This window comes from Frieseomelitta varia, unplaced genomic scaffold (assembly GCF_011392965.1).
Source record: "Frieseomelitta varia isolate USP_RPSP 00005682 unplaced genomic scaffold, Fvar_1.2 scaffold_646, whole genome shotgun sequence".
Taxonomy (NCBI): domain Eukaryota; kingdom Metazoa; phylum Arthropoda; class Insecta; order Hymenoptera; family Apidae; genus Frieseomelitta; species Frieseomelitta varia.
Window position 1 is genome coordinate 381,726 of NW_025110419.1, and position 13,385 is coordinate 395,110.

The following is a 13,385-nucleotide window of genomic DNA, read 5'->3' on the forward strand; positions in this document are numbered from 1 at the left end:
ATGAAATGAAGCTTCTCAAAAAAAATCTTGGCAGCGAGACAGTCAGAATTGCAAAGAGCTAATTAAGTTGCAAATTTGCTCATATTTTCAGTACAATTTTATAATAAATAAATTTTATAATAAATAAATAAATTTATAATACAATTTTATAATAATAAATAAATAAATACTTAAATTAAGTACAATTTTATGATAAATACTTAAGTTAGAAATTTGTCCATATTTTTAATAGTACAATTTTATAATAAATACTTAAGTTAAGTACAGTTTTATAATAAATAAATAAATTTATAATACAATTTTATAATAAATAAATAAATTTATAATATAATTTTATAATAATAAATAAATAAATAAATCCTGAAGTACAATTTTATGATAAATTTCAGTTAGAAATTTGCCCATATCTTTAATAGTACAATTTTATAATAAATACTTTATGTAGGTGGATTGTGTCGTATATTTCTATGTACCTTATGTACCTTATGTGCAATTTTAGGAACTGTGACTGGTACTTACAATTAGTGTAACTATAAAGTGTTTCACTTAAATTGATTTATTCGGATATTTGCTTGCTATGGATAGTTAAAATATTCGAAACGAAAATTAAAATGATTTTAAGAAGTACATAATTTAATTATTTTTAAAACAATGAAATCATATATTTTTTAATATATATTTAATATTCTCTATGTTGAAAATTATATGTATGTAAAAATTGTTGGTTTAGGAGATAGTTTAATTAACTTGTAAGATTTTTTAGAACTAATACTTTTGTATTTGTTTCACTTATAAAATTGCACAGGCATATAATTCATGCAGCACATAATTGTGAATTTCAAATACCGAAACACTTAAAAATTCTACTTTTTGTTTAATAAATTAATTTATTTTTAGTAAATACACGTGCAAAAAGTTTTATGTTTTTATTAACGTTATCGAGGAAATGATCAACTGTGGTATTGAAAAGGAAGAGTTGAAACACAAGTTCATTCAATATCATTATACATATTTATGTTATTCTAACAAGCTGTTGTCGTCCAATCATCAATAATATCATCATTACCCAATCACCATTGATAATATACGTTGTACATCATCATTACATAATACTAAAAATTTCAATGAAAAGTGTGTCATTGAGCATATTAATCTTTTGCATTATAATATCATGTACATAACTTACAGTGGAAGAATTCTAACAATAAGAAATAAAAACGTTTCTGGTAAACTTGTGTTTTGAGATAAACTTTAATACTGATATTTTACAAAACAATGTTGAGTAAAGTTTATTGTTGAAGAAGAATGAAATGACAATAAAATATATTTATTTGAATAAAAATAATTTATATTAATTTTCATTTGAATAAAAAATAACAATAAAGGAACGATTTTGGATATTTTCTTTTGTTATTGGATTTTCTCTTGACAGAAACTATTGAAAGAAGATAATATAATTTTATATTTTAAATACACATAAAAATTTACATCTCTAAAATTTTATAAATTGCAAGAAGTTTCTTTAACTTCATCTTTCTAAATACATACTGATTAAATACTGCAGTTTCAATTTAAATTTATAAATGACTTTTTTATTTATAAATATATTTTAATAGAGTCTAATTATTTTTGATAATTTTTCGCAGATTCCCTTCTGATTGAGAACTTCTGCCTCAATTAATTCATTAATTTTTTTCGATGGAGTATAATTAATGTTGTTATATATAAATTATAAATAGATTTAGTATTACTCGAAATGTAGAATTTTTCAATATTTTTTCTTTTGGAAAATATAAAATTCCTACTATATCTATACAGTATGTCATACAAGATAAGAAATCGAATGAATAAATAAGATTCTTCTCAAGTGTTATTTCAACTTGAGTGTTATAAAGAATTTTAAATTGAATATTCAAACAAGATATACAATCATATCCAAGTTGTGAATTCACTGTGAAAAATAAACAAATTTATTCAAGTACTTTCACAAATCTAGCATAAAACTATAAAATTAAATATTGGAAATAAATGATTTGTATTTACAATTATTTTTTGATATGATAATGAAAATTAGTAAGAAATTATAATTAAATTCTATTTTAAGAAATTATAATTATGTACAATAAAAATTATAGATTACTTAATTTTTTATATCAATTTTATGACGACAATTTTTATGAATGTGCAAATTTTTTCGAAGAAATTATGGAATGGGAAATACTTCATAAGCTAATAACAAATCAAGGATATTGCTTTATTCGTATTTCTCATTTTTGCTCCCAAGTTTATGATTAAATTCAGCGAAACATTCGTGAAAAAATAACTTTCTTGGAATTTATTTCATCCTGAAATTATCTGATTGTAAATCCATTATCAATTACGCAGAAATGACTAATGGTAGTGTATATTAGTCAGTGGAAGAAATATAGGACTTTACAAGATAGATTTCAAAATATATAACTTGCTTCTCAATCATATTTTATATAGCTGATCGTGACATTTAATTTACTGCAAATTGATATATATAATTTATTAATACATTTAATTTACTGTAAATTGATATATATAAAATGATATGAAACATTTCAATTTTTTCAAATTCCTAAATTCTTGATATTTTTTTTTTCATAGTTGCAATGTATATCAGTAAAACCAAATAACATGAGTTAGCCAGACAGAAATTTGAAATATTTATTTAATAATTACAACATTTAATTATTTAGAATATTATAGAATATATAGAATAGTCAGAATATATTATAAAATATTAATGAAATGTTAATCAAGTATTTTCATAATTGAATAAAAAAGATTTATGAAAAGAATCAGAAAGGTTTCACATTGAGAAGAATAGAGTAACAAAATACAGAGATATGGTATAACATAATTCTATTTACCAAAATAATTACTCTTTTTGTAATTTTATTAGAAAAAAAAGTAAAATTTAGTAGCAAAATTTTCTTTGTTACAGAATTATACTTTACAAGATCCTCCTTGATCTTGACTCCTTCAATTTTTAAATATATGATTTAATAAATTAAATTATAGTTGAGTATACTTTGTACCTACAATACTAAAGTCCTAATGTATTAAAGAATTAAAATCCAAAAACTCTATATTTAGTTGTTGGAACATTAAAATATATATATAGAATTAACTAAAATTCTAAACTTCTTAATGAAGATTGGTGCATATGTAGAGTATTGTACTGTACAACATAATTAAATATAACTCAACATTTTTATAAGTCTAGAATAATAAAACTAAATGGTAATGTTATTACATTTTTGAAATTACAGCTAGTTGGAATTTTATTTGGAAAAAAGATATTTCATGTGCATATAATAAATGTAGATATGTATACAAAGATATTGGAATAATATCTAAACTTTGAAGTATAAATATATTTTATTAACTTACTAATATGTGAATTATATTATAAATTCATATAAATGTACTAAAAGTTATATAAATAAAATCTACTAAGAGTACAAAATTATAAATTATTAATATAAAAATAATTTTAACATTTTTTAAAAAATAAACTATCACACCGGTAGAATTATAGAATGCTATGTTGCCATTGTATTGAGCTCCTTTTTTTCTTCTAATGTTGTGAAGATTATGAAATGTAACGTTTTTTAACAGATTAAGAACAAAATATAGTTTCATTGTAAGGAAATAAAATAAAAAAATAGTAATTATGACATAACTTAACAGAAATCGAGTGCTATTATTTGTTGGATTCCATGTAATGGAATTAACATGCTTATAATATTAAAGAGTTTATTTCTTGTTACAATCGTGGTCGTGTACGAGATCTTTTGAGGTAAAGAATAGAATACTGTTATAGAATAACTTAGAATGCTCTTATAGAATTGCTCTATGCTTCTACTAAGCATGTCCTTATATGTATTTGATTATCATCGTTTCCAAGTGAAAGGGGAAGGAGCATAGATGACCAACTACTGGATCTTGGCCTTATAATTAATTATTCACAGTTCACTTTTATGTGGACTGTTACTAACTCATTGATTCAATATTGTCCTATCAAGTTAGTCATTCATATTTTCACAATGTAAAAATTAGCTCTTATTCTTATGTTAAAATACACGTGAATTGAATTAATAAAATGAAACAAATATCTTTAGTACTTTCTCATTTCTATAATAAGCTTACTTTTTTTAATTCTGGATTTATATCATCTGTCAATTGAGGGATTCATATGTATGTATTTAAGGTGCATAGAAACATTAACATCTAGTATTCTAAAATATAATACAAACGTACTAAAATATTTCTCCACATTCTCCGGCACATCTATTCTAATATTGCATTCTTCATTTTTGTTTCAGCCAAGTACATACCGCGGACGTAAGGCGGCACGAAATGAGTTCACCAGAAATTAAATTCATTTGTAACCCACTTGGAAAATCCTGGGACTGTGTAAACTTGTGCTAGCTATCGTTTCAACTTTCTCAATCTCTGTCCCATTTTTAAGGGGGAACTGCTGCGCTTCTTCTTCTATAAACTTGTATAGTCGCAAACGAACGAATCGTTAGAAGGAAGAAACGTTGAAAGAAAAAGAGAAATACATGTATATATAGATCTATTTCTCATTAAAGAAAGAAAAAGAAAAAAAAAAAAAATAGCAAGGATCGTATCAAGACCAAAGATAAAAACCGAAGAGAGGAAAGAAAAAGAGAGAAAGAAGATAATAATCAAAGAAGTGGTGCTCTTCGTCATTTGTAAAAAGCTTCCAGAAAGAAAAGAGAAAGGAACATTGAAAAGACAGAGTAAAGCGTGTCGTATAATATAAAACGTTCTGAATTTAATTCATCCGAACGGGGATTTAATTAATTTTTTATTTTTTCGAACGAAAGAAGAAGAAAGTAGAAAAGGAGAAAACGTATCAAAATGAGTACAATAAGTAGCGCTCAGAATACGTCCGTGAAGGATTTTTATAGGGACAGATGCGTTTTCGTGACCGGTGTTACTGGATTTATGGGTAAAGTCCTCGTCGAGAAGTTGCTCAGATCTTGTCCAGGGTTGAAAACCATTTACGTTCTTATAAGAAATAAAAAAGGCCAAGACGCCCATCAAAGGTTGCGAGCACTGTTGAATGGGCCGGTGTGTTTATTTTTTTCTCTACTTGAAGTTTATTTTTATTATTTCGAAACTAGAGAAAACTGGAGTTTTATCTTTAATATTTCTTCTAATTTTTCTTTAATATTATTAATTTAATAATTAATTTGTAAATATATAATTAATTTAACATATTTATATTATATTACATAAATATATTTATAAATATATAATTAATTTAATATTATTAATATTAAGAGTTTATTTGAACTTCATTGTTCGTTTCAATAAAAATGCAAAGAACTTCTCGAACAATGCGCTGTTTCAGTTTATTTATTTTCCAATGAACAAAAACATTAATTTATTGAAATATTTTCAGCTGTTTGACAAGTTACGCCGGGACGCACCGAATGAACTTCAGAAGGTAATCGCCGTGCCTGGAGACATCACAGAACACGAACTGGGTATTTCAGAATCCGATCAGAATATTCTAATAAGAAACGTGTCGGTCGTCTTTCATTCCGCCGCCACCGTGAAGTTTGACGAAGCACTCAAGATTTCGGTCACTATTAACATGATCGGTACTAAACAACTCTTAAACTTATGCCATCGTATGCAAAATTTAGAGGTAAAGAATGATGTACGCTGTAATATATTGTAGCAGGCAACAGTCGTGTAACAAAGTTTTTTTTTTCTTTTTTTCTTGAAGTCTTTTGAAGAACTGTAACAAAATCTATGTCTCAAGTTCTTTTTAATCTATTCATATCCTTATACATATAGATTAGCTCTCATTCGTTCTTCACTTTTCCAACTAAATTTACCTCTTGGTGTCAAATTGGCACAATCTAAACTAATAAAAATTAACATTTTTTTTATTAACAATAAATACATTGAATTTCTATTCAATTGTGTTTCTATTAAATCTTAATTAGATATAAATTTTTATTCAGTTGTTTATTTCTATATATAGATGTTCAATTTCATATTGTGATCTTCTCCACATTGTGATTTTCCATATTGTGATCATCTGTTTTTGAATTTCCATTTGTTACATCTATGCATTTTTGAAAAGATGATGCATTAAATGCATAATTATGCTATAATAATTTGTACTGACAAGTACTTTGAAAGCAAATGTTATCAAAAATGTCAAAATTGTGTGTTATATATTAGAAAAACAGATGTCACAGATCCTATCTTTGTACCTACATTTGCTTGCTGCAAACAAATATAATATTTTATAAGAGAAACAAAGGACCAATGAGGGTTAATATTAAGTCAAGTATTAAATCTACAATGTTTAATCTAGAAAATGTAACAATTAGAAATTCATGCCACTTTTTCAGCAAAAGGGAGGTTAATCTTTGTATTTTTATTTAAAGGCATTGATCCATGTATCAACAGCATACTGCAATTGTGACCGTACAGATATTGCTGAACAAATCTATCCTCTCATAGCAGAACCAGAGGAAATTTTCGCTTTGACGAAGGTGATGGACGATAAGATGATTGATGATATAACACCAATTTTAATTGGCAAACGACCGAATACTTATACATTTACTAAAGCCTTGGCAGAAAGGATGTTGGAAACAGAATCCGACTATTTGCCAATAGCAATTGTGAGACCTACTATAGTTCTATCATCGTATAAAGAACCGGTTGCAGGATGGTTAGATAATTGGAATGGACCGACTGGAATCATTGCCGCTGCTGGCAAAGGTTTCTTCAGGTAAGCTTACCTAGTTGGCAATATAAAGAAGTATGGGAGGTATAACCAAAGAAGATATGATACTACATAAAAAAGTAAATCAAACATAAATTTTCATTTTCGAGAAAATCAAGTTTGAAAATTCATCAACTCTACTTGAATTTAGCTAATTCTGTATTGACCAGGAATAAATAAGCAGAAATTATTCCATCTATGAAAATAAGTCAAAAACGTAGAATTCAATGTAAAAATTTATCAAGTACACGTTTATTAAACCAATTTTTAACTAAACATATTCAAATTCCGTTTTCTTGAATGAGATTAGAAAATTTTATTCATTTTTCATTATTATTTTTGCAGGTAGAATAATCTCTTATCGATTGATCACTTCTGTGCAATTTAGAATTAGCGAGATTCAAGTGTATTCAATAAATTTTCAAATTTGATTTTTTCGAAAGTGACGTCTTGTATATTCAATCTAATGTACAAGAAATGTATTAATGAAATAAAGCTATAATTAATTCGTCTTGTCCTGTGTTACTATGGTAATTAAATGATTGATTGATTGATTTGGTTGTTAATAAATAAATATTTACCATTGCAGATCTATGCTGTGTCGTGATGATATGATAGCAGACTTAGTGCCAGTCGATATAGTGATCAACTTGATGATAGTTGCAGCCTGGAAAACTGCAACAAATCGCACGAAGACAATTCCCATATACAACTGTTGCACAGGTCAACAGAATCCGATAACCTGGAAGAAGTTCGTAGATTTAACGTTCAAGTACAGTCGATTGCACCCATACAACGATGTGATTTGGTATCCGGGTGGCAATTGCCATACCTCCACTATAATAAATAGAATATGCATGCTCCTCCAGCACATTGTACCGGCGCACATTTTAGACTTCACTCGTCGACTGAAGGGCAAAACAGCCAATATGGTGATATTACAGTCGAAGCTCGAAAAAGCTACCAAATACTTGGAATACTTCACTATGCAACAATGGAGTTTCAGAGATGACAATGTCCGAGAATTAAACGAACAGCTTAGTCCCGAGGATCGACAGATATTTGCATTCGACGTTAGACAAATTGATTGGAGTTTATACTTGGAACACTACATTTTAGGAATTCGACATTTCCTTCTCAAGGAGAACCCGGACACACTGCCAGCTGCTCGTGTACATCTTAGGAAGTAAGTAATCTTCTGATGAGAAAAGTAAGAATGTAAAAACTAGAAAATACAGGGATACAGTGTAATCTATTTTACTGTATACGTATGTTTAAATATGCTTAATGTACTTTAATTTTTCCAATATCTTAATATCAGAAACTTTTTCTTTGTGAAATTGATTATTATCATGATCCAAAAATATCCAATATAATATAAATATATGATAACCATAGAAATATATCATATATCATGTTTTGTTTTTCATGTAAGAATAATTTTAATACCCAATACCCTTATTAACTAATTGCAAAAGTACAAATCATCATATTTTAAATACTGCCAAAAGGCAGTATATCTTTAGATCGAAATAGATTGTTCCTCTTTTAAACTATGTTACATTAAAATTAGAATTGTATTTATTGTGTTTTTTCTCTTATAATGTTCATATTTAGTCTGGCAAATACCTAGAAAATTATCCTCCTGTTGTAACAAAAAATGATATATTATTATAATATTAACTCATCTGATTGTATTTCAGATTATACTGGATTCACAAAGCTGTGCAATTCGGGGTGCTATTAGTACTGCTGCGTTTTCTATTGTTGCGAAGTACCGTGACCCAAAACGCATGTTATTCACTAGTGTCCTTGGTGTTACGCATGTGCCGTATAATTGTTTGACGGCTCAGAACGCTGGCTGAGGATGACGAAAAGCGTTATAAGAAACAACAGCTAATTGTAAAGAAGCATAATCTAATGGTGCGAGTTGTTCTCCGACTTCGTTGCTCGTTGTTTCCAACGAGCAATTGCTATGTTCAAACATCCCATCGGTTGGCCTTTTCGATGTTTCTATTTGTTCATAACTAAATTAGCGTTTGCTAGAGATATTCAATTTCCACAGAGAGCGTCAGAGTTACGAAACTGGTTAAAAAAAAAAAAAAAAAAAAAAAAAAAGAAAAAATTAGAACTCTTAGACTTTTGTTCGATTTCAAATATAGTTCTATCAAATTATTCGTGTATTTTAAGACTAAAAGAATTAAAGGGACGAATTTTTATTCATGATATATTTTATGGTTAAAATATTCGAGAAAGTGAGAAAAGATTTTCTTTAATAAGAGAATAGCAAGTAATTGCTTGGGGAACAAATGAAGATAACAGGAAGCGAAAAGAGAATGAAGCAAAGAAATTACACGAGAGTATAACGTGTGAAACACGTAGCTAGGGAGTCGTAAAAGTACAATTACAAACATCAACGAAAAAGGCAATTTCATTCTATCTCTATACCTTCTTCCCAAATAGATCTTTATCGTATATAAGAAATTAAATCTATGCGATGTTGCAGAATCATATAAATAAATATCTTTAATCACAATCATTAATGTTTCTCAGTATTATAGAAAGCTACATGAAATTGATTAATTCACATTGATCAGAATGAGAGAAGAATATCAATAAACTTCTCAATAAACTCTCCAAAAAAACTTGAAGAAAAAAAAAACTAGAAAGATTATTTCCATATAAAACAATTTCAATAAAATCGTGTCTAAAGAATGATGTTCAACGATGTTCGCCAACACCATGGAGGAATCGTAAAAAGAAACTAAGGGAAACAAAAGTACCAGACTCTATTTCCTCAAGAATGAAAATTCCAATGGCCACGGAGACCGCGGCGAAACTTCAAACCCAAGATTACATCGAATTTACAACATCCGATCATCTTCACTCGGGTACGGCGGTTTCAAAATTGAAAACACCTCCGAGCGTCGCGCCAGCAAATCCACACCCTCCCCCAACGGTATAATTTGTTCGCCATCGATCCAACTACGATTCAATATATATGTGTATATACATAATATACTTGGAAATCTAAACACGGCGTGACGAGCGATAGGAAGAGCGCTGCTTGGCGGACAGATGATTCGATCGAGTGTCCAATATTCAAAGCAGTTGGCAAGCACTTGCGCATCTAATCCCGGTATCGGGTGGCGGTTCAAGTAGGTGGAATCCAGTCGTCCTCGTTGTCGTTGTTGTCGTCATCGTCGTCGTCGTCGCCGCCGCCGTCGTCCTCGAGGACGGCGGAAAATCGCATCGTCAACAAGCGGCGTAGCGGAACGCCGGTAAGCTCGATTTATCGGTTTTGGATAACCGTTGGTGACGTTTACCGCGCTGACTGTAAATCACGTCGGCGCAAGACTGACGCGATTCGTGGCCACGTCGGGAGGATCCACCCGCTGCAAATTCGACCAACGGATCAAAGGAATCCACGATTTCACCCTCCACTGTGTACCAGTTTCTCTCCCTCCGTCATTGCTTCTGTGTCTCCCTATTGCTCTCGCGGTTTTCATTTCCTCGCCGAAGAGTGGAATTTGAACTGTGAGCGTTGCATCGGGAATACGAATGTCAGTATTTAAGTAAAAGAAAAATAATAATAATAAAAATAAAATAACATAAATCGTATAGTATATTTATGACAGCCCGAACTGTCCAAACCATTACATTTTACATATTGATATTTTGTTCGTTAACATTTTACTCAATAACAACGGCGTCCAAAACGATGAAGATTTTCACGTGCAAGGCAGCCAAAAGTTTGAAGATTAAAGACCCGTTTTAAGATTTTCAAACGATTTTAAGCTTCGAATTATGTAGGTACGAATTTGTCGTCAAATATACACTGCAAATTCGAAGTGATTTGAATCAAGCCTGTTTCTCAGCTCTGTCGTCTGTGTCAACTGTCAGATCAAACTGTACGAGTGTACACTCGAAGCGATTATGAGGGAAATCCCAGAAAGAAATTGTGAGAATATAAATATCAAACTAGTCCACGTATAAAGAACAGAAACATGTTTCCTTCAATCGAGAAATCTCCGAAGCACGCTGATGCTTACAGGAAATCCCGCTTTAACCCTTCGTTGCTATCACGTCGATATACGATCCACGGTTACGTTTGATTCATTAGATTGATATCGAACGCTTGAGCGAGTTACGGTTGGCGTGCAAGTGTTTGGCATTCGGACGTGGCTGAGGGCGCCAGGTTTAATCCTGTCACGTTCGTGGACACCTCGTAAAATAGTGAATCATGATGCTGCGCCACGACGATTCTTCGAACACGGATTCAATCGGGGAGAAATGTTTTTGTTTTATGGACTACGGAGGGCGAATTGATTTCGTTTGACGAACTCAACGATGGAACACTTCATGTCTCTTCTGGTCTTTTTTTTTTTTTTTTGTTTCGTTTCTTTGCCTTTTTGTTTTTTATTTTTTGTTTACTGTTTTGCGGTTAAATTCAACATATCATGTCACACGTCGTTTCTTTCGTCGTTTTACGCGTACGTAAAGTACTGCGTAGAGTTCGATCTTTAAACAGTCTACGATAAATCGGTCTGTTTCCTAAAATTTCACAAATTCGTGAGGGATTAATTCTAAACTATTTTAATCTGCATCTTTTATTCTACGCGACAAGAATATTTATTACCCGAGGTGTGGAACAGAAACTAAAATCAAGCAACGTCAGTTAATTAAAATTGTATTCGACTGAACGTTTATTTTCACAAAGTTAACGAGGGAATTTAAAAGAAACGAAGAGCAGTCCATTTGTAGGTTCTTTCAGGAGATTTTATATCTCGTAAGATGATCTTTTTCCAACCTTTCGCTCTCTTCCCTTGTCTTTCCCATTTTTTTTTTTTCAAGCTTCATTGGATAAGCGAGGACGTTAGGTGGTAAGATTAAAAGGAATGGAAGATACAATCGCGCGTTAAATATTTCCTGAACGAACCCGAAATCTATCCAGGCGAAGTGGCTCATGTGTACACGAACTTGAGAACGTTGGAAAGCCGCAAAACGGTCTCATCAATCTCACGTGTGACTTCTGACGTGCCGTTTCTCCTTTTTCCTCATTTCGAATATTCACAGTTTTTCCTCTCGGTATATGTATATTGTCAGAGACGACGAATTTTTCCATTTTCTATAAATATGCTCAGTTTCTCTGATACTTGGAGTTGATCGTTTGGAATCGAGAAGAATTTCTCTTTCTAAATAATAAATGAGAGATTGAAATAATTAGAATTCTGAGAGAAAATAAAAATTGAAATTCTTGAATTTCCTTTTAAATAATTCAAAAAATAAATAAGAATAATTAAGAAACATTCGGGGAAAAAATAACTTAATAATGAAAATTCTCATACCAAATTTCTCTCTCTAATTTTCTTTCGAACGTTTCATTTTTAGAATCTTTTACAATTTCTTTCTTTACCTTTCGAGAAATTTTATATATCTTCGTCTTTAAAATTCTTTATTCGAGAAATCCAGGCTTTACTTAAGGAAGCAATACGTTGCAAATAAATCGTAGCTGAAGGGGGTTTAAATATTTATGCGTTGCATTTATATGTCCGGCTTTGTATATCGTTTACGTATATCTACTTACCGTGTTTCGTATACCCATTGGAAAGCTGAAAGGCAAAATCCAAATGGTCCAAATCCCCAGGACCATTTCTAAGGTGAATGGTCGTTTCATATTCCCCGCCTTACAAAAAATACGATGCCCCAAAGAGCCGCATGGGACAGCAATAAAACAGAAAGGAAACACGAAACTTCCCAAACGAGAACACGTGTTACTATAAAAGTAGAAGAAAGTGAATTTCTCTATGGAAAAATGCGAGCGAAAAGGTACAAGTCAAATTTTGGCCGGAATAACGTGAGCCGTCAGTTTTCAAAAAGCGATGCATATACGTGCAAAACCTTACATTTGTACCACGGGCTCTTTTATAACCTTTTATTATGACGTGCCTTGTAATAGTTTCTCAGTTTTAAGTATATTTAAGTGAGACAAAATAGGCAAAACAAATAATAAATTTTTTTACTTCTCAATAATTTCTATCCAGTGATATACCGACGAGTTCAAAAAGAAAGCGACGAATTATTGTATATGTGGTTTGAAAATACGTACTATATGGTTTGGTCACTCGTTATGGTCCGCAATTAGTTGCCAGCGCAAGTGATTAAAGGTACAAATACCAGAAATATGTACTATATGTACTTTTGTATTGCTCAACTGGAGAAAATAGCAATGTTAAAAGATCAGTCGACTTACTTAACCATGACCATCAATTGAAATTCACAACTTGAATAATTGACATTTCCAGCAACAATGCTCCACAAATTCCAAAATTACACGGACAAGACTTTGTCACTTGAAATTCATTGTACTGTACACGAACCTTTTCCAAATTCCACGTCCGTTCGTATAAATTTCGCATAAATGTTCTTGACGTGTCTCCATCGCTGAACTGAAACAGAAAAAGAAAAAAAGAGGAAAGAAAATTGTCATCCCGCCGGCACGGAAATTTTTCCACCGATACCCGATAACAAACAACAAGCGCATCGAGCCGAGCCGTGTACCAAACTCGTTCAA

At 30.6% G+C, this 13,385-nt stretch overlaps 1 protein-coding gene across 2 annotated transcripts in view; it reads left to right on the forward strand.

Moving 5' to 3' along the window:
* LOC122534868 (putative fatty acyl-CoA reductase CG5065) overlaps positions 1-8,886 on the forward strand; it is a 47,666-nt gene extending 38,780 nt beyond the window's left edge. For both annotated transcript variants that reach the window (XM_043665890.1, XM_043665892.1), the window contains exons 2-6: positions 4,356-5,130; positions 5,465-5,713; positions 6,468-6,817; positions 7,401-7,997; positions 8,515-8,886. In XM_043665890.1, the coding sequence (XP_043521825.1) occupies positions 4,918-5,130; positions 5,465-5,713; positions 6,468-6,817; positions 7,401-7,997; positions 8,515-8,656 (1,551 nt within the window). In that variant the 5' untranslated portion in view covers positions 4,356-4,917 and the 3' untranslated portion in view covers positions 8,657-8,886. The remainder of the gene's footprint in view (positions 1-4,355; positions 5,131-5,464; positions 5,714-6,467; positions 6,818-7,400; positions 7,998-8,514) is intronic.
* Positions 8,887-13,385: the final 4,499 nt, after the last annotated feature.